This window comes from Ranitomeya variabilis, chromosome 4 (genome assembly GCF_051348905.1).
Source record: "Ranitomeya variabilis isolate aRanVar5 chromosome 4, aRanVar5.hap1, whole genome shotgun sequence".
Classification (NCBI taxonomy): Eukaryota; Metazoa; Chordata; class Amphibia; order Anura; family Dendrobatidae; genus Ranitomeya; species Ranitomeya variabilis.
In genome coordinates this window covers 728777099-728800198 of record NC_135235.1, presented here as the reverse complement: position 1 = coordinate 728800198, position 23100 = coordinate 728777099, and the positions used below count along the sequence as shown (strand labels likewise).

At 49.9% G+C, this 23100-nt stretch overlaps 2 protein-coding genes across 3 annotated transcripts in view; one reads left to right on the top strand and one right to left on the bottom strand.

Annotated features, from left to right (window-relative positions):
• Positions 1-11535, bottom strand: part of LOC143767929 (uncharacterized) — a 54571-nt gene extending 43036 nt beyond the window's left edge. For both annotated transcript variants that reach the window (XM_077256452.1, XM_077256453.1), the window contains exons 1-5: positions 11314-11535; positions 1904-2053; positions 1595-1774; positions 1388-1511; positions 1207-1304 (exon numbers count right to left, since the gene is read on the bottom strand). In XM_077256452.1, coding sequence (XP_077112567.1) covers positions 1207-1304; positions 1388-1511; positions 1595-1774; positions 1904-1981 — 480 coding nt within the window. In that variant the 5' untranslated portion in view covers positions 1982-2053; positions 11314-11535. The remainder of the gene's footprint in view (positions 1-1206; positions 1305-1387; positions 1512-1594; positions 1775-1903; positions 2054-11313) is intronic.
• Positions 1-23100, top strand: part of LOC143767950 (uncharacterized) — a 243024-nt gene that overhangs the window by 154880 nt on the left and 65044 nt on the right. The window lies entirely within an intron of this gene.

The following is a 23100-nucleotide window of genomic DNA, read 5'->3' as shown; positions in this document are numbered from 1 at the left end:
AAGAGGAGACAAAATACAGTATGTACACACAGTTACAAATAAAAGGGATTAAAATAAGAAGCTTACTCTATGTCAGTCACAGATATGACGTGTTGATAAAGGGGATGAGAGCCTTCACATGGCAAAGGGTCTTTCAGCACAGCATTGTGTAGCGGGTTCTCCAGGCATCTGACACCTCCCTGATTGAGCATCTGGGCTTTATGCTTTTCTCTTGCTGACCTCACTTGGTGGGCTGAGTTAGAGAATGTATGCTCCTTTTTGAACAGTCATTAAAAACTTCTCCTTGCCATAACTCTGGATGGGAAGCTCACTGAGTGACGACAGGAGTATTATATTTTCTCTTATGAAATTATCTTTCGTTTCAGACCAAACATGACAGGACAGCGTGTTACTGGGGGCAGAAACCATTTTCCTGGCTTCTGATGGACGCCCAGGCTGCAAAACATTGCTGAGTGTAGCCTAAATTGTACCGATTCTGGAAATATTGTATATTTTTCCTGTCTCTATGATTAGTGTGCGTTATTAAATTCAAGTTTGAATAGACAAAGGAAATTTTAAATTTTGGATGGAGAATCAGCTCTCAACTGATCTGGGTAATGACCAGTTGCTGGAGGAAGGAAGGGGGAAGAGTGGATTGAATTACACAGTGTAGAGGAAGAGAGGGGGGGGGGGGGGGGGGGAAGTTTTGTAGTGGTGTCTCTGCAGGTTCACATACAGAAGTACAATGCACAAACCAACTGAGTGTAAGGCTACAGGCAGTGCCAGAGGTGGACTTAGAACATTATGAAATGACTCATATTTCCAGACAATCGCATGCGCCGCCCCGGCAGCCATTTTCCCGGAGTCCACCACATAGGAAACCATGGAACTCCGGGGGCTCTGGCCTTTCACAAAATGTCGGCAGAGCCCCTGCAGCAGCGGACACCACCCGCAGCAGCGCGCCACACATCCGAACACCCGCTGCAGCAATACTCCACTCTTTCCTCCTCCAGCCGCGACCCTGGGACCCTGCTCCATCGCGGCCGGTAAAGTATATAAGCATTATAAGACGCACCCCCATTTTCCCCCCGAATTTGGGAGAAAAAATTGAGTCTTATACTCCGAAAAAAACGGCAATACAGGTGAATAACATAAGACTGAGCACAAGACCTTCACAGCCATCTACACATCATAGGGGAGATCTCATGACACCTTCTCTCCATCTACCTGATGATCCTGGGGAACATTGGGATCTTCTTGTTTACAGTCCTGTGGAAGAAGAGGACGGGGACATCTCTCTGGTGTTGTCCTCTTACTGGATAGATCTGGAGGCAACACATACAGGGACTGAATTAATTTTTTACATACAGATAATTATAGGCCGTGTGTATTTAGTCCTGTCTATTACCTGGTGATGTAAGGGGCTGGGGAACCTCTATTATGACGTTCTTGTACAGATCTCTGTGTTCTTCTAAATATTCCCAATCCTCCATGGAGAAATAGACAGCGACATCCTGACACCTTATAGAAACCTGACACATACAATGATACCGTCATTCCCTCAATCTTTTCATAGTGTTACTGTATAATGTCCCAACATTCATAGCAGTGTCACCTCTCCAGTCAGCAGCTCAGTCATCTTGTAGATGAGTTCAAGGATCTTCTGGTGATTGATGTCCTCATGTATCAGGGGGTGAGGTGGAAGTACCGTGATTGGGCTTAGGGATCTTCCGCATCCCTCAGACACAGGGTCCTGACAGCGATCACTAGAGGTCTTCTTCACTACTGTGTAATCCTGGTTATGGAGAGACAAATTAATAAATCTCACTACAGACATGTCCACAGTCCTCACCTCTCCAGTTCTGTCCATCTGTTATTTCCATAGAAAAGAATGATGTAATGTGACGTCATCAGAATCTCTCACCTCTCCAGTAAGCCGGAACAGGATCTCTAGGGTGAGGTGTAATATCCTCTCCGCCAGCTTGTCCCTGTCCACATCCATCTTTGATGCGTAAATCAGGAAAATTTTCTTTTGTGGAAGATCTTCACTGAGATGATCCGATAAGGTAGAGACCTGAATGAGAAGAAGATGAGCCGATGTAACATCATAAAAATCCTGTGTAATACAATTACTGGAGGTAATAAAGGAAACATATGAGGAGATTTATTATTTTACAGTATTTAGTTTTCTTCTTTACATCTACTAATAAAACCTATATATTTTAGGCCACAGACAACAAGCAGTTTCTTCCTCGGAGTCGGCAGCTGAATACGTTCCTCATAGACTCATCTTCCATAACGCTAATTCTCGTCTCATTTACCGACACTGGAATTAGCATTAGTAATACTGCAGGAGATATTCATTACACGGGACAGGAGAAATAACGACTTCATGATGAGGACGACATCTCCATCTCCTACTGCGGCTCTAGGAACATATTTGTCCAGAGTCCATCACTGACTCCATCCCCACCGGCCTCTATATGAAGGTTTCCCGTCTTCCCAGCACTGTAATCTTCTACCACGTTAGATCTCATGTCTGATTCACACACAGAAGTTTGAGGCTTTTATAAAAGCTTTTTTGTTTCTACAAACACCATGGACAGAAATTATCTGAACCCAAAGTCTCCATGTACAGTGTTTTATGGGGTTTGTTTCTGGCCTTAGGCTTTCCTATATTACAAGGAAAACACCAAAAAAAATAACATATATTAAAATGTTTCTAAAGAAATCTGGCTCCAACAATTTTTGCAAAAATAAAGAACATGGAAAAAGGAGAAGACAAGTTTTATTTTTTCACACAATAAACAACTGTTTAAATTTTTTTTTTTACTCTTTTGGGCCCCAGAACAGATGTACACCGCAGGGACGGCATAGGTGCGGCTGCAACAAACACCCTGGCAGTTTAACCACTTGCTGCAAACATGGCATCTAAGGCTACTTTCACACTAGCGTCGTGCACTGCACGTCGCTATGCGTCGTTTTGTAGAAAAAAACGCATCCTGCAAAAGTGCTTGCAGGATGCGTTTTTCTCCATAGACTAGCATTAGCGACGCAGCGTGACGCATAGCCACACATCGCAACCGTCGTGCGACGGTTGCGTCGTGTTGCGTCGGACCGTCAGCACCAAAAATCGTTACATGTAACGTTTTTTGGTGCGTCGTGTCCAGCATTTCTGACCGCGCATGCGCGGCCGGAACTCCACCCCCTCCTCCCCGCACCTGACAATGGGGCAGCGGATGTGCTGAAAAACAGCATCCGCTGCCCCCGTTGTGCGGCGCATTGACTGCTAGCGTCGGTACATCGCAACGACGCAATTCGACGTGCGTAGTACGACGCTAGTGTGAAAGTAGCCTTAGAAGGTGTGACAGAGTCCGGCTGATTGCCCCTCCTCCCCCAAGTACTGGATAGTATGGGGCGGCCTAGTTACTACGATACTTACATGCCTAATAATGGTGTCTGTGATAAAGAAACTTGGCACTCAACTTTTGAAGATATGATGAAATTTTAATGCAGTCAAAACTCTACTACAGTATCCCGATGTTTCGGTCAAACAGTGACCTTCATCAGTGTACTAACAATGGAAACAAAGAATGCAAACAAAATAAATAATGAAATCACACATAATAAAATAAAACATACCTATAAAGATATAAGAAAAAATGTGTGATCTTGTAAGTCACACGGAGAGTGGTAATCCCTCAAACATCTCAATAATAGAGTGATAAACATAGAACAATCCTCCATATTTATATCTGGATGTAACAACCCTGCCGGCATCACTACATGGCCTTCCATTCCCCACCTGCCTGTTACATCAACTCACTCACCCAGTGCCATGCTGTGAGATCTGTCTGCTGCCGGCTCCATGCCATGTGCTCCATGGCCGCTTGCTCTGTGTACACTTCCTGTCTGTGTGCATAGGGGGGCAGCGCCAGCAACTCCTGTTTCTTATTGAGACTGTGTGCACCTTCCTAAGGTGTCACTGGCCAATAGTCTAGAGGCCTCTGATACTTAAGGCATCCTAACCCATTGGAGGATGCCGGAGCAAACTATCTCCCTCAGTTATCATTTGCGACTGAGCTGCCAGGTCGTGTCTGTCTCTGAGGGCTGCAATATGCAGGCCTTCATCTGTGTTCTGTTTGTGTATCCGTGTCCTTTCCTGTCTGAACTCTGGTCTACGTCTGTTCCTGTTTGAACTCTGGTCTATGTCCGTTCCTGTTCCTTGTCATTTCCCACTCTACTGTGTGTAACTCCGCCTTATCTTTCTGCTCTGCTCGCCACTGTCTGTAGCTCTGCTTCTCTCTGCTCTGTTCGCCACTGTCTGTAGCTCTGCTTCTCTCTCCTCTGTTCGCCACAGTCTGTGGCTCTGCTTCTCTCTGCTCTGGTCGCCACTGTCTGTGGCTCTGCTTCTCTCTGCTCTGTTCGCCACTGTCTGTGGCTCCGCTTCTCTCTGCTGTTTGCCATTACACTGTGGCTCTGTGCTTCTCTGCTTTGCTCACCACTACCTGTGGTTCCCTGCCTTCTAACTCTTGGCATTGCCTTCTGCGGTTCTGGCTCTTGGCTCCGCCTCCAGTGTCTCAGCTCCGCCTCCAGCGTCTCAGCTCCGCCTCCTCCTCCGCTTTCTCCTTCTCTACTCTTATCTCTGCCTTCTCCTTCTCTGCTCTTAGCTCCACCTCCTGCTCTTTCTCCGCCTCCTGAGATTCTGCTTTGCATCCGCTCTTGCTTTACCTCTGCTCAGCAACTTGCGTACAGGTCTCTACCTGTTTCTTTATGTTCACCAGTCTGAACAGGTTCTTACCGGTTTTTATACACCCGCCTGCGTACCAGTTCCTACCAGAGTATCAGCCCTGTCTGCCAGAGAACCAGCCGTGCCCGCCTATCTGCCAGAGTGTCAGCCGTGCCCGTCTGCCTGCCTGTATCTCCGTCAAGCCAGTCTACCCGTCAGGGCCTCTGCCGTGCCCATCCGTCAGCTAGTGTCACAGCCGTGCCTGCCTGTGTCTTGTCCCCGGTGGGATCAGCATCCAGTCAGACTCCACTCTGGAGTAGTACCTGGTAGATTCTTATTGCACAAGTCTGACCTCACCATCAGAGGCTCCAGCGAACACCTAGAAAACTACTTAGTTACGCCCCTTCCAGAGAACTTTGGTCTGTGGTCCAGTTACGCCCCTTCCAGGGAAGTTTGGTCTGTGGTCCAGTGGGGCCACACCCCCAGACACCCGCGCCAACCAGTCTCGGCGCGAGCATACACTGGAGAACACACGTTATTCTGAAGAGGAAGTAGTAAAGAAGCTACTCGATTGCTGTTTGGTTCGGTGTATTAATTAAGGGAAATGGGACACCGTCTCTCGGCATCATGTTAAACTAGTAAGGTGGTGTAAGTGGCAGATTGATTTTATTAGGAGTGATTATTCTGAGACACCCACCTGATGTTGTTATTACTGGCTTCGCAGAATTAGGTGACCGTTTGGATTTTTTGAGAATAGGATGTGGTCTACGATATCATAGAGAGAATTAATGATATGATCTCATTATATGTTAGGTAAGGAATATGACCATACCTCTACTTCAGAGAGGCACTGCATGCAGTGGGGTACCCGCCGTATTTCCGATGGTAAATTGCATCTGTAATGCACAGATAGTGAGTGACCGATGTGGCTGTTACAGAGGTATGAGTTGAGGTTGATTGTATGATCTTAAAAATAGCCTGTCTGTACCAGAGGCCCTGTGTGTCATGGAGCATCCGCTGTGTTCCCTGTTACAAGATATATCTGTGATATAAAGATAAGGTAAGTAACTGACGTGTCCGCATTAAAGATGTAGTGCTGGTGTCAGAGGTTCAGAACATACTGGTTTTAGTAGAGCGGAGCCTGGTGCGTGGTCTAACGCGGTATCCGCCGCTTGTTGTGGACGCATGTATGTCAGGATGTGACGTTATATCGGTGAGGGGATAACCTCCATGTGGTACCTATCACGTAGGGAGGCTAAAACGGCAGTGAGGTAATCCGGAAGCCTCAGTGCGTTCCAATGGGCGGAAGTGCTCAGTGAGTTCCAATGGGCGGAAGTGCTCAGTTAGTGCGTTGCACGGGTATGGATTCGGCCACATGTGTTTCAGAGCTCAATTTGGATGTGTGCCACTTGTCAGAAGGTGAGACTGGAGTTGTTTTCCTTAGAGAAGGGTGAATAAACGGGGTTACAGGCATGTTCTACTCGGTGGAGGTGTGGCAGTCGAGCAGGAGAGATGGGAAATCTTCTTGCGATGCCGCCCTCCTGCTTGGCCATAGCTCCCCTGCATCGCGCTTCTGCGCAGGCGTACTTATCTGCCCTGTTGAGGGCAGACTAAAGTACTGCAGTGCGCAGGGCCTCTCTGACCTCTCCCAGCGCCTGCGCACTGCAGTACTTTGCTCTGCCCTCAACAGGGAAGGTAAGTACCCCTGCGCAGGAGCGCGATGCCGGGGAGCCACGACCAAGCAGGAGGGCGGCATCGCAAGAAGATGGGAGGCGCCGGACCCGGACTTGCAACACCCATCGGGCCGGACCGCCCCCCAGTGAGTATAATAAAACGTATTTTTCTTATCTCGCAATTGGGATTGGGGGCTTATCAACAGTATTACAGAACGCTGTAGATAAGCCCTGAAAGGCAGTAGCCGCATCTTAAAGCGGCCAAAACTGCTGACAGGTTCACTTTAAGAATCATTTTATATTCCAAGACTTGTTCTACTTACAAATTAAAGGAACAGCAATGGGCTCAAATGTAGCGCCTTCTTACGCAAATTGCTACATGGCGGAATTTGAGACTAAATGCGTCTTTCCTAACTCACTATTTCAATCAAACCTCATTGTCTGAAAAAGGTTCATAGACAACATTTTCTGCGTTTGGAACGGTACATCAGAAACCCTCGATTTTTTTTCTTTCATGAATTGAATACCCTCTGGCCTGGCCTAAATTTCACAATGACTAAAGATGAATATCAAGTGTATTTCTTGGACACTACGGTCCTTAAAGACCAAAACGGTGAACTATCCACTGACCTATACACCAAACAAACTGACAGGGATAGCTTTACATTTTCAGAGTCTTCATCCCCCATCTGTCAAAAGATCAATTCCAAAATCACAGTTCAAACGTGTTCAAAGAATTGTACAGTATCTGATGCCACGCTACGCTCAGACAAAATGACAGTGCACCATAAATTGGAGAAAACGGTTACCCTCCTCACTAAACACCTCAACGAACTCCACAAATACTGTAAGATCTACAACTATGAGCCGTATACCATTTGTACATACCCATCGCCCCTTTTCATTTATTATGCACCAAACTATTAGGAGACATTGGGGCATATTACGCACTGCTTACCCTGATGTGGCAGAATTCCCACACCCCTTCTTACCCGGCATTAAACGAGCCCCCAACATCAGAAACTCGTTAGTCAGGGCCAACATAGGCACCTCACGTTCTAGACGTCACAAAGATTCCTCCAGAACCCCAAAACTGGCACATTCCCTGCATGCAATGCAATCAATGCAACAACGGTCTTAAGGGTAATGTCATTCACCATCCACACTCCGGCAAGAGATACGCCAATAAAGATTCCTCTACCCGTGGCACATCTTTTGTGATGTATTTGATTAAATGTCCATGTGGCCTACTATATATAGGAGAAACGTCACAACCTGTCAAATATAGAATGGCATAAAGTCTCACAATTAAGATTTCAGTTCATAGAGTATGTACCCCCCCCCCCCCCCGATGTGGGTGTGATCGCGTACACATCCTGAAATAAAAGGAGGCATTCTGGATCCATGAGCTACAAACCCTTTCTCCTAAGGGTTTGAATAGGGAATATGATTTACTTTCCTTTATATGATTTGCCATTATGTGTTTATGTACCCATTATACTGTATATTCACTACACATACTCTTTTATGCCTATGTCATGATGTTATAGGTATGGATATATTGATGTTTACCCGTTCTGAGTTACCTCTTCTTTTTGATGAATCTGGCTCCTTGCATTTACTAGTTCTGTACGTCCTTATTCTTAGGCTAGTTTCACACTAGCGTTTATCCAGGCTCCATATTTTCCCACCTCTCTTGCTAGGCACACCTCCACAGAGTAGAACATGCCTGTAACCCGTTTCTTCACCCTTCTCTAAGGAAAACAACTCCGTTCTCACCTTCCGACAAGTGGCACGAATCCAAATTGGGCTCTGGAACGCATATGTGGTGGAATCCATACCCGAGCAACGCACTAACTGAGCACTTCCGCCCATTGGAATGCAGTGACGCAATCGGATTACCTCACTTCCGTTTTAGCCTCCATACGCGATAGGTACCACATGGAGGTTATCACCGCCCCTCGCGGATATAACAGTCACATCCTGACATACATGTGTCCACAACAAGCGGCGGATACCGCGTTAGACCACGCACCAGGCTCCGCTCTACTAAAACTGGTATGTTCTGAAACTGACACCAGCACTACATCATTAATGGGGACACGTCCGTTACTTACCTTATCTTTATATCACAGATACATCTTGCAACCGGGAGCACAGCGGATGCTCCATGGCACACAGCACCTCTCTGACTTAAAGGTACGGACACACTTTTTTAAGATCCTACAATCAACCTCAACTCATACCTCTGTCTTAGCCACATCGGTCACTCACTATCTGTGCATTACAGATACAATTTACCATAGGAAATACGGCGGGCACCCCACTGCATACAGTGCCTCTCTGACTTATAGGGATGGTCATATTCCTTACCTAACATATAATGAGATCATATAATTAATTCTCTCTATTATATCGTGGATCACATCCTATTCTCAAAAAACCCAAACGGTCACCTAATTCTGTCAAGCCAGTAACAATAGGTGGGTGCCTCAGAATAATCACTCCTAATAAAATCTATCTGCCACTTACACCACCTTATTTGTTTAACAGGATGTAGACACGGTATTTCATTCCCCTTAATTAATACACCGTACCAAACAGCCGTTGGGTAGGTTCTTTACTATACTACTTCCTCTTCAGAATAACGTGTTCTCCAGATATAAATATGGAGTATTATTCCATGTTTATCACTCTATTATTGAGATGTTTGATGGATTACCACTCTCAGTGTGACTTACAAGATCACACATTTTTTCTTATGCTCTTTATTGGTATTTTTTATTTTATTATGCTTAATTTCATTATTTATTTCATTTGCATTCTTTCTTTCCAGTGTTAGTACACTGATGGAGGTCACTGTTTGACCGAAACTTCTGGATACTGTCCCACAGTTTTGACTGCATTAAAATTACCTTGTATCTTCAAAAGTTGAGTGCCAAGTTTCTTTATCACAATATTTGGTTTGGGACCCTACTTGAGCACCATACCAGTAGTGCCACATTACAACACTGCTTAATAATGGAGTCTGGGCCTGCAATGTATGAAGGTCTATTAGGCCGGGCCAGAGGTAGCGTCCAATAAGTTACCTTTCATCACCCCCATACACATTAGACTAAAGTTACATGAATGCACTGATTTGGGGGGTTCGGGTAACTAGATAATGTATTTGGGGGCCTCCCAACAGATGATGTCAGGGCAGAGAAGGATCTGGCATCCGTTTGTTCTTCCTGTAGATAATCCTCCTCTAGAGGAGTCTGGAGGCGACTCTCTCATACAAACCACAGGAAAGCTGGAATATTTGTGTGTATGGGGGAGTCGGGGGAGATGGCCATCTGCCAAATGACCGTTCAGCCAAGACTTGTCTCATGTGTATGGGGCTGTTAGTATTACACTGACAGCAGTGATGATACACGGCACTACAGTAGTACAGGGCATCACCGGAGCCATCAGAGGCTTGGATTTTATATGATCGCACTAATCATAGGGGCTTAAAAAAGGTTTAAAAAATATTTAAAGTGAAAAAAATCATAGTTTTAACAACCAGAAATATCCATCACTATAGGGAAAACAGAGTCACTGCACAATGTTTGTTAAGTCACGTCCATAACAACTTTATTATACTCTACTATCCTACACACAGTGGGGTAGATAGAAATCACAGATTCCACAGCAATAGCTGGAATTGGGCCCCAACCTCAATAAGAAAAAATAAAAAACAATTGTAATGTCACCTATGTGCCCCCACATATTAGTAATGTCATCTACAGGTGCAGCTCACAAAGTTAGAATATCGTGGTCTATTTCAAGTGTTAATTTCTGCTAATGTTGATGATTATGGCTTCCAAACAATGAAAACACAAAAGTCATTATCCCAGTCAATCAGAATAATTAACAAAAAACACATGCAAAGGCTTACTAAGCATGTAAAGGGAACCTGTCACCCCTAAAATCGAAGGTGAGCTAAGCCCACCGGCATCAGGGGCTTATCTACAGCATTCTGGAATGCTGCGCCAGGAAAGGTCAGAGAGGCCCGGTGCCTGCAGTACATGGCAGACAAAGTACGCCTGCGCCGGAGCCACAGCGTGAAGACAAGAAGAGGATGTCATCGTAAGAAGATGGGAGGCCCCGGACCGTGACGCCAATCGGACCAGAACCGAACCGGTACCGCCCCTGGGTGAGTATAATCTAACCTCTCATCTTTCAGGATACATCGGGGGCTTATCTACAGAATTACAGAATGTAGATAAGCCCCTGATACCGGTGGGCTTAGCTCACCTTCGATTTTGGGGGTGAAAGGTTCCCTTTCAAAAGTTCCCGTAGTCTGTTTCAGCAGGTTCCACAATCATGGGGAAGACTGATGACTTGACAGATGTCCAGAAGGCAGTTACAGACACACTCCACGAGGAGGGCAAGCCACAAAAGGTCATTGCTAAAGAAGCTGGCTGCTCACAGAGTGCTGTATCCAAGCATATTAATGGAAAGTTGAGTAGAGGGAAAAAGTGTGGTAGAAAAAGGTGCACAAGCAACAGGGATTACTGCAGCTTTGAAAGGATTGTTATGAAAAGGCCATTCAAAAATTGGGGGGAGATTCACAAGGAGTGGACTGCTGCTAGAGTCATTAATTCAAGATTCACCACATACAGAGGTATCCAGGACATGGGCTACAAGTGTCGCATCCCTTGTGTCAAGCCACTTATGACCAATAGACAATGCCAGAAGCTAGTGATGAGCGAGTATACTCGTTACTTGAGATTTCCTGAGCATGCTCGGGTGATCTCCCAGTATTTGGACTAGCAGCCGCACATCATGCAGCTACGGAGACAGAAACTAAATCTCCGATCACATCCAAATACTCTGAGACCACCCGAGCATGCTTGGGAAGTCTCGAGTAACAAGTATACTCGCTCATCACTACCAGAATCGTCTTACCTGGGCAAAGGCGAAAAAGAACTGGACTGTTGTTCAGTAGTCCAAGGTGTTGTTTTCAGTAAATTTTGCACTTCATTTGGAAATCAAGGTCCCAGAGTCTGGAAGAAGAGTGGAGACAGCCGTCTACCAGGAAATTTTAGAGAACTTCCCGCTGCCGACAAGCTTTTTGGAGATGGATATTTAAATCTCCAGCAGGACTTGGCACCTGTCCACACTGCCAAAAGTACCAATACCTGGTTTAAAAACAACAGCCATGTCATCTGCTGGTGTAGGTCCACTGTGTTTTATCAAGACCAAAGTAAGCGCAGCCATCTACCAGGAAATTTTAGAACACTTCATGCTTCCCTTTGCCGACAAGCTTTTTGGAGATGGCAATTTCATTCTCCAGTGGGACTTGGCACCCGTCAACACTGCCAAAAGTACCAATACCTGGCTCCTGGCTTAAAAACAACAGTGTCACTGTGCTTGATTGGCCAGCAAACTCACCTGACCTTAACCCCATAGAGAACCTATGGGTATTGTCAAGAGGAAGATGAGAGACACCAGACCCAACAATGCAGACGAGGTGAAGGCTGCTATTAAAGCAACTAATACTAATATACGGGGGACACATAGGTGACATTACTAATATACGGGGGCACATAGGTGATATTACTAATATACGGGGGCACACAAGTGACATTACTAATATATGGGGGCACACAAGAGACATTACTAATATATGGGGCACAAAAATGACATTACTAATATATGGGGGCACAGAGGTGACATTACTAATATATGGAGGCACATAGGAGGCATTACTAATATATGGGGGCACACAGGTGACATTACTGATATATAGGGGAACACAAGGGCCACTAATACTATTTAGGGGCTAATAGAAGGAATTATGGCCACCTACAGGTGAATAGGGGAATATTATCACGTGGGGGAAGAAGAAGGGGGGATGATGAGGGGCTGTGTGGAGAAGGGGCGAGATCATGAGGAGCTGAACAGAGAAGGGGGCATGATTAGGAGCTGTGTGGAAAAAGGGGGATGAGGGGTTGTGCGGAGAAGGGGGATGATGAGGGCTGTGCGGAGAAGGGGGGATGATGAGGTGCTGTGCACAGAAAGGGGGATGATGAGATGCTGTGCAGAGAAAGGGGATGATGAGGGGCTGTGCAGAGAAGGGGGGATGATGAAGGGCTGTGCGGAGAAGGGAAGATGAAGGGCTGTGCGAAGAAGGGGGGGTAATGATGGGCTGTGCGGAGAAAGGGGGATGTGGGGCTGTGCGGAGAAGGGGGATGATGAAGGGCTGTGTGGAGAAGGGGGGATGATGAGGGGCTATGCGGAAAAGGGGTGAGATTACGAGGGGCTGTGCGGAGAAGGGGTGGGATCATGAGGGGCTGTGCGGAGAAGGGGTGGGATCATGAGGGCTGTGCCGAGAAGAGGTGGGATCATGAGGGGCTGTGCGGAGGAGGAAATCATGAGGGACTGCTGGGAAGGGGCAGGATCATGAGAGGCTGTGCGGAGAAGGTAGGATGATGAGGGGTTGTGCGGAGAAGGGGGGATGATGAGGGGCTGTGCGGAGAAGGGGGATGATGAGGGGCTGTGCGGAGAAGGGAGGATGATGAGGGGCTGTGTGGAGAAGGGAGGATGATGAGGGGCTGTGCGGAGAAGGGAGGATGATGAGGGGCTGTGCGGAGAAGGGGGGATGATGAGGGGCTGTGCAGAGGAGGAATTCATGAGGGACTGTGCTGGGAAGGGGCAGGATCATGAGAGGCTGTGCGGAGAAGGGGGGATGATGAGGGGTTGTGCTGAGAAGGGGGATGATGAGGGGTTGTGCTGAGAAGGGGGGATGATGAGGGGCTGTGCTGAGAAGGGGGGATGATGAGGGGCTGTGCTGAGAAGGGGGGATGATGAGGGGCTGTGCGGAGAAGGGGGATGATGAGGGGCTGTGCGGAGAAGGGGGGATGATGAGGGGCTGTGCAGAGAAGGGAAGATGATGAGGGGCTGTGTGGAGAAGGGAGGATGATGAGGGGATGTGCGGAGAAGGGGGGGTGATGAAGGGCTGTGCGGAGAAGGGGGGATGATGAGGGGCTGTGCGGAGAAGGGAGATGATGAGGGGCTGTGCGGAGAAGGGGGATGATGAGGGGCTGTGCAGAGAAGGGGGGATTATGAGGGGCTGTGCAGAGAAAGAGGGATGATGAGAGGTTGTGCGGAGAAGGGGGGATGATGAGGAGCTGTGCGGACAAGGGGGGATGATGTGGGGTTGTGCGAAGAAGGGGGGATTGATGAGGGGCTGTGCAGAGAAGGGGGGATGATGAGGGGCTGTGCAGAGAAGGGGGGATTGATGAAGAGCTGTGTGAGGAATGGGGGTTGATGATGATGAGGGTCTGTGCGGAACAGACGGGGTGATGAGGGGTGGTGCGGAGAATGAGGGTTGATGATGATGATGATGAGGTGCTGTGCAGGTAAGGGGGCTGATGAGGGGCTGTGCGCAGCATTAATGCTATTTAGAGGCTCATAGAAGGAATTATGGCCGCCTGCAGGTGAATAGGGGAATCTTATCATGTGGGGGAAGAAGGGAGAATTATTCCAGTGGCCGGTACAAAGGGGAGGACATTACTGTCTGGCTGCAAAGAGGAAAACGCAATCACTGCAGACAGAGCCAGGAATCACAGGTGTGAATAAGGACTATATTGAGCGTGATAATAACGTGTGTACAGCGCTGCGGAGGATGGAGGCGATATAGGAGGAGGAGGGATAAATAACCCACATGGAGGATAACGAGGACTCTGTACAGACCTCCACCTGCAGAGCCGCGCACCGGAGCACAAGGAATCGGGAGATAAAGGAACTTCTAGCGCGGAGTTTCCTGTGAGGAGATGACGTAACCGGAAGGGGCGGGGCCTAGCTCAGTCCCCTGCCGGCTGATGGAAGGAAGCAGGGCTGTGTGTGGAGCGGTGTTGCTGGAGCGAGGACCTCAGATCCCTCCGCTGCACACAGCTGCGCACTGAGGCTGTAGATCGCAGCGGCTCTGGTGAGCTCCTCATACAGACTCCGTTCTCGCCTCCTCTTCCGGTTTTTCATGTTTTTCTGGAATTGCTGCAGGTTATAATGGCGCAGACATCACAGGTCAGACTGGAAGGTTCATTACACTGTTCTGTATTTTATGGCTTTGGGTAAAATTCATTATTTTCCTGTTTTATAAATCTTACATTTTTATTGTCACTTTTTGTAATATAAATATTTCCGCTCAGCGCTGATTGTTCAATGTCACCAGAATGTGACGTCTCCCGTCTGTCACCAGCACGGCCGGATTTAGACAAAGTGGGGCCCTGTGGAAAAGTGTAGTGTGCGTCATGTGGTGCGTACAAGCCGCGGAGGACAGCTATCCGGAATACTCGCTGCTCTCCACGCCGGAGCTGTGTGCGTCATGTGCTGCGTACAAGCCGCGGAGGACAGCTATCCGGAATACTCGCTGCTCTCCACGCCGGAGCTGTGTGCGTCATGTGCTGCGTACAAGCCACGAAGGACAGCTATCCGGAATACTCATTGCTCTCCACGCCCGGGCTGTGTGCGTCATGTGCTGCGTACAAGCCGCGGAGGACAGCTATCCGGAATACTCGCTGCTCCCCACGCCCGGGCTGTGTGCGTCATGTGCTGCGTACAAGCCACGAAGGACAGCTATCCGGAATACTCATTGCTCTCCACGCCCGGGCTGTGTGCGTCATGTGCTGCGTACAAGCCGCGAAGGACAGCTATCCGGAATACTCGCTGCTCTCCACGCCCGGGCTGTGTGCGTCATGTGCTGCGTACAAGCCGCGGAGGACAGCTGTCCGGAATACTCGCTGCTCTCCACGCCCGGGCTGTGTGCGTCATGTGCTGCGTACAAGCCGCGAAGGACAGCTATCCGGAATACTCGCTGCTCTCCACGCCCGGGCTGTGTGCGTCATGTGCTGCGTACAAGCCGCGAAGGACAGCTATCCGGAATACTCGCTGCTCTCCACGCTGGGGCTGTGTGCGTCGTGCTGCTTACAAGCTGCGGAGGACAGCTATCCAGAATACTCACTGCTCTCCACGCCCGGGCTGTGTGCGTCATGTGCTGCGTACAAGCCGCGGAGGACAGCTATCCGGAATACTCGCTGCTCTCCACGCCCGGGCTGTGTGCGTCATGTGCTGCGTACAAGCCGCGAAGGACAACTATCCGGAATACTCGCTGCTCTCCACGCCCGGGCTGTGTGCGTCATGTGCTGCGTACAAGCCGCGAAGGACAGCTATCCGGAATACTCGCTGCTCTCCACGCCGGGGCTGTGTGCGTCGTGCTGCTTACAAGCTGCGGAGGACAGCTATCCAGAATACTCGCTGCTCTCCACGCCCGGTCTGTGTGTGCCATATGCTGCGTACAAGCCGCGGAGGACAGCTATCCGGAATACTCGCTGCTCTCCACGCCGGGGCTGTGTGCGTCGTGCTGCTTACAAGCTGCGGAGGACAGCTATCCGGAATACTCGCTGCTCTCCACGCCCGGTCTGTGTGTGCCATATGCTGCATACAAGCCGCGAAGCACAGCTATCCGGAATACTCACTGCTCCCCACGCCGGGGCTGTGTGCGCCATGTGCTGTGTACAAGCCGCGGAGGACAGCTATCCGGAATACTCGCTGCTCTCCACGCCGGGGCTGTGTGCGCCATGTGCTGCGTTCAAGCCGCGGAGCCGCGGAGGACAGCTATCCAGAATACTCGCTGCTGTCCATGCCGGGGCTGTGTACATCATGTGCTGCGTACAAGCCGCGGAGGACAGCTATCCAGAATACTCGCTGCTCTCCACGCCGGGGCTGTGTACATCATGTGCTGCGTACAAGCCACGGAGGACAGCTATCCGGAATACTAGCTGCTCTCCACGCCGGGACTGTGTGTGTCATGTCCTCCTTACAAGCCGCAGAGGACAGCTATCCAGAATACTCGCTGCTGTCCACGCCGGGGCTGTGTACATCATGTGCTGCGTTCAAGCCACGGAGGACAGCTATCCGGAATACTCGCTGCTCTCCATGCCGTGGCTGTTTGCGTCATGTGCTGCGTACAAGCCGCGGAGGACAGCTATCCGGGATACTCGCTGCTCTCCACGCCGTGGCTGTGTGCGTCATGTGCTGCGTACAAGCTGCGGAGGACAGCTATCCGGAATACTCGCTGCTCTCCACGCCCGGTCTGTGTGTGCCATATGCTGCATACAAGCCGCGAAGGACAGCTATCCGGAATACTCACTGCTCTCCACGCCGGGGCTGTGTGCGCCATGTGCTGCGTACAAGCCGCGGAGGACAGCTATCCGGGATACTCGCTGCTCTCCACGCTGTGGCTGTGTGTGTCATGTGCTGCGTACAAGCCGCGGAGGACAGCTATCCAGAATACTCACTGCTCTCCACCCCAGGGCTGTGTGTGTCATGTGCTGCGTACAAGCCGCGGAGGACAGCTATCCGGAATACTCGCTGCTCTCCACGCCGGGGCTGTGTGCGCCATGTGCTGCGTTCAAGCCGCGGAGGACAGCTATCCAGAATACTCGCTGCTCTCCACGCCGGGGCTGTGTGCGCCATGTGCTGCGTTCAAGCCGCGGAGCCGCGGAGGACAGCTATCCAGAATACTCGCTGCTGTCCATGCCGGGGCTGTGTACATCATGTGCTGCGTACAAGCCGCGGAGGACAGCTATCCAGAATACTCGCTGCTCTCCACGCCGGGGCTGTGTACATCATGTGCTGCGTACAAGCCACGGAGGACAGCTATCCGGAATACTCGCTGCTCTCCACGCCGGGACTGTGTGTGTCATGTCCTCCTTACAAGCCGCAGAGGACAGCTATCCGGAATACTCGCTGCTGTCCACGCCAGGGCTGTGTACATCATGTGCTGCGTACAAGCCGCGGAGGACAGCTATCCGGAATACTCGCTGCTCTCCACGCCGGGGCTGTGTGCGTCATGTGCTGCGTACAAGCTGCGGAGGACAGCTATCCGGAATACTCGCTGCTCTCCACGCCCGGTCTGTGTGTGCCATATGCTGCATACAAGCCGCGAAGGACAGCTATCCGGAATACTCACTGCTCTCCACGCCGGGGCTGTGTGCGCCATGTGCTGCGTACAAGCCGTGGAGGACAGCTATCCGGGATACTCGCTGCTCTCCACGCTGTGGCTGTGTGTGTCATGTGCTGCGTACAAGCCGCGGAGGACAGCTATCCAGAATACTGACTGCTCTCCACCCCAGGGCTGTGTGTGTCATGTGCTGCGTACAAGCCGCGGAGGACAGCTATCCGGAATACTCGCTGCTCTCCACGCTGGGGCTGTGTGCGTCATGTGCTGCGTACAAGCTGCAGAGGACAGCCATCCGGAATACTCGCTGCTCTCCACGCCGGGGCTGTGTGCGTCATGTGCTGCATACAAGCCGCGGAGGACAGCGATCCGCAATACTCGCTGCTCTTCACTCAGGGGCTGTGTACGTCATGTGCTGCGTACAAGTCGCGGAGGACAGCTATCCGGAATACTCGCTGCTCTCCACGCCGGGGCTGTGTGCGTCTTGTGCTGCGTACAAGACGTGGAGGACAGCTATCCGGAATACTCGCTGCTCTCCACGCCGGGGCTGTGTACGTCATGTGCTGCGTACAAGCCAAGGAGGACAGGTGTCCGTAATACTCACTGCTCTCCACGCCGGGGCTGTTTGCACCATGTGCTGTGTACAAGCCGCGGAGGACAGCTATCCGGGATACTCGCTGCTCTCCACGCCGGGGCTGTGCATCATGTGCTGCGTACAAGCCACAGAGGACAGCTATCCGGAATACTCGCTGCTCTCCATGCTGGGGCTGTGTGCGTGGAGAGCAATGAGTAGTCATTGTTCTTTTGCGAGCACAGTGTCATCCGCCGGGTTCCTGCAGGTGCTGGGCTTTCACATGTGCCGCTACTAAAGGGAAGGAATATTCATTAAATTAAGTAGCCGGTGCAATAGAACGCCCGGCAGCTGCAGCTATCACTGTGCTCACTATTAAAGAGAAATTAATACTCCTTTCCTCGCCAATGAACACGAAATGGAGTGAGTATTCATTTCTCTTTAGCAGCGGGCACAGGAGATAGCCGCAGCTGCCGGCTCCTGCCTCCTGTGACCAGCTTCTCTGCTATTCCCCGACCTCCCCACCAAAGCCAAATAAGGGATATCTAGACTATAAGACGTTACCCCCCATTTTCCTCCACATTTTTGGAGGAAAAAGTATGTCTCTAGTCCAAACAATACGGTACATATAGTGTAATGCACTCCGCATGGTCCTTGATAGAATATAATGCAGCCTCCACATAGAGTATACTGCAGCCTCCAACACAGAGTATAATGTAGCCCCTGTCATAGAATATGGTGCAGCCCCCTCAGAGTATAATACAGCCCCCCACACACAGTATAATGTAGACCCCTCAGACTGTAGTGCAGTCCCCCTACACACAGTATACTGCAGCCCCCCACACACAGCATAATGCACCCCCAACTCACAGCATAATGCCGCCCCACACATGCCCCCACTCAGTGTAGTGTAGCCCACACACACACAGTATAGTGCAGTTACCCCACACACACAGTATAGTGCAGTGCCCCCACACACAGTATAATGCAGCCTCCCCACACACAGTATAGTGTAGCCCCCTCATAGACTAATGTAACCATCTCATAGAGTATAATGCAGCCCTCCACACAACCAGTATAATGCAGCCCCCTCCCCACACACACCTTATATTGTAGCCCCCTCATAGACTATAATGTAGCCCCTCATAGAGTATAATGCATCCCCACACACAGTATAGTGTAGCCCTCCACACAGTAAAATTGCAGTCCCCCACACATACACAGTATAGTGTAGTGCCCCCACACACACAGTATAATGCAGTGACCCCACACACAGTGTAATGCAGCCTCCCCACACACACAGTATAATGTAGCCCCCTCATAGACTGTAATGTAACCACCTCATAAAGCATAATGCAGCCCTCCACACAATCAGTATACTGCAGACCCCCTACACGTATCGAGCAGCCCCTACACACAGTAAAATGCAGCCCCTCTCGCAACACACATATTATATTGTAGCCCCTAATAGGCTATAATGTAGCCCCTCATAGAGTATAATGCAGCCCGACACACACAGTATAGTGCAGCTCCCCTCCACACAGTATAATGCAGTCCCTGATGCACACACAGTAAAATATAGCCCCCCCACACACAGTATAGTGCAGTGCCCCCACAAGCAGTATAATGCAGCCTCCCCACACACAGTATAATGTAGCCCCCTCAGACTGTAATGTAACCACCTCAGAGTATAATGCAGCCCCCCACACAATCAGTATAATGCAGACCCCCTACACACGTATAGAGCAGCCCCCACACACAGTATAATGCAGCCCCCTCCCCACACACACCTTATATTGTAGCCCCCTCATAGACTATAATGTAGCTCCTCATATAGTATAATGCATCCCCACACACAGTATAGTGTAGCCCTCCACACACAGTATAATGTAGTCCCCCCCACACACAGTATAGTGCAGTGCCCCCACACACACAGTATAATGCAGCCTCCCCACACAAAGTATAATGTAGCCCCCTCATAGACTATAATGTAACCACCTCATAGAGGATAATGCAGACCCCCACACATAGTATAGAGTACTCCCCCTACACACGGTATAGAGCAGCCCACACACACAGTATAATGCAGCCCCCCTCCCCACACACATTATATTGCAGCCCCCTTATAGACTATAATGTAGCCCCTCATAGTGTATAATGCAGCCCCCCCACACACACACTATAATTCAGCCCCCACACACAGACACTTTATAGTTTAGTCCCCACACACAGTATAATGCAGACACATACAATACTTACCTCCTATGCGTTCTCCCTCTGCTCTGGCTTCTCCAGCGTGTCTCATCGGCTCCTCTGGTGAGTTACAAGCAGAGGGGGAGTGATGGGAGAGGGAGCGTCTTCTTACACTCTCTACTCCATCACTGCGTTCAACTGTATAAGTATGCAAGGAGGGTGGCAACATCGGGCCCTTCTTACCCACGGGCCCCATTGCGGCCATGTGTTGTGCCGCTAATAGTGGCCCGCCACTGGTTGCGGGCTCCTGGAGGAGCGGGGGCCCTTGGCAGCTGCCTGGTCTGCCTGCTGCTAACGCCAGCCCTTGTCATCAGTCCTGTCCGCAGCAGCGACATTGTGAGGAGTGGGCAGAGCTTCACGGGGAGAGTCATAAATGTGTGCGACCGACAGTCATCATGATAGAGCGCGACCGACAGTCCTCATAAAAGAGAGCACAACCGACAGTCCTCATAAGAGTGCCACCGATAGTCACCATAAAAGCACAACCGACAATCAGCATAACAGAGCGCCACCAACAGTCACCATAAGAGCACTACCGACAGTCCTCATAAAAGAGAGCACAACCGACAGTCCTCATAAGAGTGCCACCGATAGTCACCATAAAAGCACAACCGACAATCAGCATAACAGAGCGCCACCAACAGTCACCATAAGAGCACTACCGACAGTCCTCATAAAAGAGAGCACAACCGACAGTCCTCATAAGAGTGCCACCGATAGTCACCATAAAAGCACAACCGACAATCAGCATAACAGAGCGCCACCAACAGTCACCATAAGAGCACTACCGACAGTCCTCATAAGAGCGCCACCGATAATCACCATAAAAGCGCAACCGACAATCACCATAACAGAGCACATCCAACAGTCATCAAAACAGAGCGCAACCGACAGTCATGAAAGAACGCAACCGACAGTCACCATAAGAGCACCACCGACAGTCACCACTAAAAAGCGCCACCAACAGTCACCATAAAAGAGCACTACCGACAGTCCTCATAAGAGCGCCACCGATAATCACCATAAAAGCGCAACCGACAATCACCATAACAGCGCCACCGACAGTCAACATAAAAGCGCCACCGACAGTCACCATAACAGAGCGCATCCAACAGTCATCAAAACAGAGCGCAACCGACAGTCATGAAAGAACGCAACCGACAGTCACCATAAGAGCACCACCGACAGTCACCATTAAAAAGCGCCACCGACAGTCACCATAAAAGAGTGCCACTGACAGTCACCATAAAAGAGCGCCACCGACAGTCACTATAAAAGAGCGCCACCGAAGTCACCATAAGAGCGCCACCAACAGTCACCATAAGAGCGCCACCGCCAATCAGCATAACAGAGCACCACCGACAGTCAGCATAAAAGAGCACCACCGACAGTCATCATAACAGCGCAACCGACAGTCACCATAACAGAGCACCACCAACAGTCACCATAAAAGAGCACTACCGACAGTCCTCATAAGAGCGCCACCGATAATCACCATAAAAGCGCAACCGACAATCACCATAACAGCGCCACCGACAGTCAACATAAAAGCGCCACCGACAGTCACCATAACAGAGCGCATCCAACAGTCATCAAAACAGAGCGCAACCGACAGTCATGAAAGAACGCAACCGACAGTCACCATAAGAGCACCACCGACAGTCACCATTAAAAAGCGCCACCGACAGTCACCATAAAAGAATGCCACTGACGGTCACCATAAGAGCACCACCGACAGTCATCATAAAAGAGCGCCACCGACAGTCACTATAAAAGAGCGCCACCGACAGTCACCATAACAGCGCCACCAACAGTCACCATAAGAGCGCCACCGCCAATCAGCATAACAGAGCGCCACCGACAGTCACCATAAAAGAGCACCACCGACAGTCACCATAAAAGAGCACCACCGACAGTCATAACAGCGCAACCGACAGTCACCATAACAGAGCACCACTGACAGTCATCATAAAAGAGCACCACCGACAGTCATCATAACAGCGCAACCGACAGTCACCATAACAGAGCACCACCAACAGTCACCATAAAAGAGCACTACCGACAGTCCTCATAAGAGCGCCACCGATAATCACCATAAAAGCGCAACCGACAATCACCATAACAGCGCCACCGACAGTCAACATAAAAGCGCCACCGACAGTCACCATAACAGAGCGCATCCAACAGTCATCAAAACAGAGCGCAACCGACAGTCATGAAAGAACGCAACCGACAGTCACCATAAGAGCACCACCGACAGTCACCATTAAAAAGCGCCACCGACAGTCACCATAAAAGAATGCCACTGACGGTCACCATAAGAGCACCACCGACAGTCATCATAAAAGAGCGCCACCGACAGTCACTATAAAAGAGCGCCACCGACAGTCACCATAACAGCGCCACCAACAGTCACCATAAGAGCGCCACCGCCAATCAGCATAACAGAGCGCCACCGACAGTCACCATAAAAGAGCACCACCGACAGTCACCATAAAAGAGCACCACCGACAGTCATAACAGCGCAACCGACAGTCACCATAACAGAGCACCACTGACAGTCATCATAAAAGAGCACCACCGACAGTCATCATAACAGCGCAACCGACAGTCATAAAAGAGCGCCACCGACAGTCACCATAACAGAGCGCCACCGCCAATCAACATAACAGAGCGCCACCGACAGTCACCATAAAAGAGCACCACCGACAGTCACCATAAAAGAGCGCAGAAAGCAACTGACAGTCATCATAACAGAGCGCCCCCGACAGTCATGAAAGATCACATCCAACAGTCATCATAACAGAGCGCAACCGACATTCATCATGACATAGTGCAACCGACAGTCATCATAAAAGAGTGCAACCGACAGTCATCATAACAGCGCCCCGACAGTCATGAAAGAACT